A 3,250-nucleotide genomic window follows, 5' to 3' on the forward strand; every position below is an offset into this window, starting at 1 on the left:
ATCGCTGGTCCTCACATCGGATCTACCATGGTGGCAGCGCCGTCCATAGGACCGGCTAAGCTGTCCGGATCAGTTGCTGGACCGGTGCACGTTTCCGGTGCTGTTGCCGGCTCTGCCGTCGTCACTGCTTCCGTTGCTGGACCTGCTCACGTTGAAGGCTACGATGCTGGTCCCTACGACGGAGGAGTCGGTGAGTGATCACATTTAATTTAAAAAATTAATTCACTTCAAGTATTTCATTCGCTTGATATTTCGACTCCTTTGAAATTTCTATCCACAAATGTACAATATGAAATAAAAATCATCTTTCTCTTTCTATCCACTTCTTCTCTCCTGCTAAATAAAATTGAAAAACTCGAAACCAAACTCTGAGAGGTAAATATAACTATAAATATAACTTTTTCCATCCGTAGTATTTCTTCGAATCTAATGTAAATAACCTCCATACATTCAGAAAATAGATAATAAATAAGGTTCTAATGCGAAATTCTCGGAAATCGATAATGCTCGTCGACAAAATTAAATATTTACCTTTTTTCTTACGAAGGAACACGATGTGTTCCAGGTGTCGGATACGCGGGTCCGGCGTTCAGTTACGCAGGATACCCGCAGTACGCGGGAGTTGGTAGCCACGGAGCGGTGATAGCGGGTCCAGCATCTCACGGCGCGATTCTCGCAGGACCAGCATCCCATGGCGCCGTGCTTTCTGGCCCTCATTCGGGAACCGCGGCGGTATCCGGTCCCCACGCTGGATCGGTGGTGATCGCCGGCCCCTCCGGCAAAATCACTGCCCACGGGACGGGTTATGGCGCGATTCACTCTGGCCATTCTGGTCATTGGTAACGAGTCCAAGTCCTGTTGGAAAGAAGGAAAGGGAAAGAAGGAGAGAATGAGCTTTGGAAACCTCGTCGATCGAATTATCCAAGGTATCGATATGATATCTGATCTGTTGTTTAGATTACGTTTAGATTTCGCGACGATCCCCGTTAACGAATATTATGATTTTTGTACGCATGGTCGGATTTTATACGGTTATATATTTTATTATTATTATTATTATTATTATTTTTTAAAAAGAAATAGATAATAAATAGTTTGTAACGTACATTTTTATAGATATAATATACATATANATTTAGTTACACACGTTTAATCACGTTGTTAACTCTTCCACGCTTCTATGGTTTAATCGAGTTATATATATACGGCTTAACCTTTAGTTCGCTTCAAATTCGTTACTCGTTCCATTTTAACGAGCTGTGAAATAATTGATGCACGTTATAATTTTATAAAGCAGAGTAAAGAAAGAAAGAAAAAGAAAAAAGAAAAAAGATGCCGTATACCGTCCCGTGAATTTTGAATCTATTTCTATTTTGAATATCGATCGCATGGATTTTCATCGACTAAAAGGGGAAGGGAAAAATTAAAAACTTTCTCGAACAGGAGATTTAACGTTTATATATGGATCTTGCCACTATACAGGCAGATCACGAAAACGTTTTACGTTTTATCGGTTCTCGATCGTTATCGCCGTATGTCGGTTCCGCTGTGTTTCACCGTGGAAATTTGACATTTACAAGAAGCGACGATTAAGGGTAGATTGAAAGAGAGAGAGAGAGAGAGAGAGTACCAAAAAGATAATGCTGACACAGGTCTCGACGCGTCAGCAAACGATACGAATGATAGTGGATATAAATAAAAGTCCAAGCTACTCTTCATCTTCGAATTCTTCTTTCGTCGAAAGATAATATAGATCGATTTAACTCAACAAATACAGTACATCCATATTGTTAAAATATTTTCGTATTTCGATCGTTTTCTTCTACAGAAGATTGTTTTCATTATTGTCAATTTAAATTCTGATTAATTCTGATTGTTGTTGAATTAAATTTCTATCTATATAAATCGCTAGTACAATGCTAGGTTTACTCAGATCTCTTAGCGTTGCGCGTAACTAATATCATTGGCCGTAGTAAAGGGTAAGGTCGCTAGACGTGTTACTCGCGACACGGTCTGGCAATCGTGAAACAAACAATCCGATTTCGCGACATCGTCCGGGGAAAAATCGATCTGTAGATCGATCCGCGCGCACACAGGTGTGCGGGCGCGGTCGATTTGAATAAGGTCGAGCTAACGAACCGCGAGACCATAATTCACAGAAGGTCGTACACGAGAATTGCGTTATCTATACGGAGTTGTTCGACGGCGCTGGCTCTATCGCGGAATCTGTACACGACAATTACCGTATGTTTCTTTTTTTTTTCCTTTTTATTTTTTCTTCCTTTTTTTTTTTTTTTCTTTTTTCCTTTTTTTAAGGCCGATCTTCGCCACAGATCGCGCGGCCATGGGGGAATATTTTTCGCCCAGCCAAGCCGTTTCATTACGTTTTTACGACGAAACAATGGCCATTCAAGTTGCTCGCTTCGAGCTACCGGCTCTCTGGAACACACGGAGGCATTTACGTTATATAAACGATCGTTTGAAGTCACGGTGAAATTCACGATGAATCCATTTGATAATTCGTTTGAAAGTTTAATCTACGAGATTCTTGGAGAAGCGAAAGATTAGTAATCGTTTGATCGGCAATGAATTCTCATTTTAAGAAGACAGACGTAATTAATTAATCGAAAGAAAAATATTATATGGGAATCGATAATCGATTAAATTAATCGATTAGAAGCAATACAGAAGCATGCCATAATGCTTGTGCCAGGAACTTAATGTAAACCAGATCGTCTGACGACATAGAAGATTTATCTCAAGATTCACAGAGGAGAACAATCGTGAGAACAAGACCGATTTAACTACTAACCAGCCTTCATCTTCTATTCCTTTGAGAAGATTTATCATCAGAATCGGCCATTTCGCGATGGCTAGGACGAATATCGAACGACTCGGTCTCCTTTGTCTTTATGGGAAAATCGTGGCGCGTCAATCGTTTCGTCATCGATCAAGAGTCGCGTCGAATTCCCGAAAAGGTCATTTCGATTGCAATGGCCACCAGGTAAATGGTTGGCACGCAACAACGCAACGATTTACAATATTCAACCGGTTTGTTTTTTTTAAATGGATCAAATAAAAATGAAGCTCTCGGCTATCCATTACGTTGATTCACGATCGAGTAGTCGTTGCTCCGCGGTATTCATGGAAAAATGGATACAGGTCGCGTGAATCGTGGCTTGTAATCATTGAGAGAGAGAGAGAGAGAGAGAGAGAGAGAGAGAGAGAGGATTGCACGAATCGAACGTGA

The 3,250-nt window shown here is 40.7% G+C and overlaps 1 protein-coding gene across 1 annotated transcript in view; it reads left to right on the forward strand.

The window, feature by feature from the left end:
• The window catches only part of LOC102671798 (spidroin-2-like), a 2,027-nt gene extending 1,152 nt beyond the window's left edge, over positions 1-875 (forward strand). Inside the window, exons 3-4 of the mRNA XM_006612248.2 lie at positions 2-190; positions 566-875. Coding sequence (XP_006612311.1) covers positions 2-190; positions 566-843 — 467 coding nt within the window. The 3' untranslated portion in view covers positions 844-875. The remainder of the gene's footprint in view (position 1; positions 191-565) is intronic.
• Positions 876-3,250: the final 2,375 nt, after the last annotated feature.

This window comes from Apis dorsata, unplaced genomic scaffold, assembly GCF_000469605.1.
Source record: "Apis dorsata unplaced genomic scaffold, Apis dorsata 1.3 scaffold_99, whole genome shotgun sequence".
Lineage (NCBI taxonomy): Eukaryota > Metazoa > Arthropoda > Insecta > Hymenoptera > Apidae > Apis > Apis dorsata.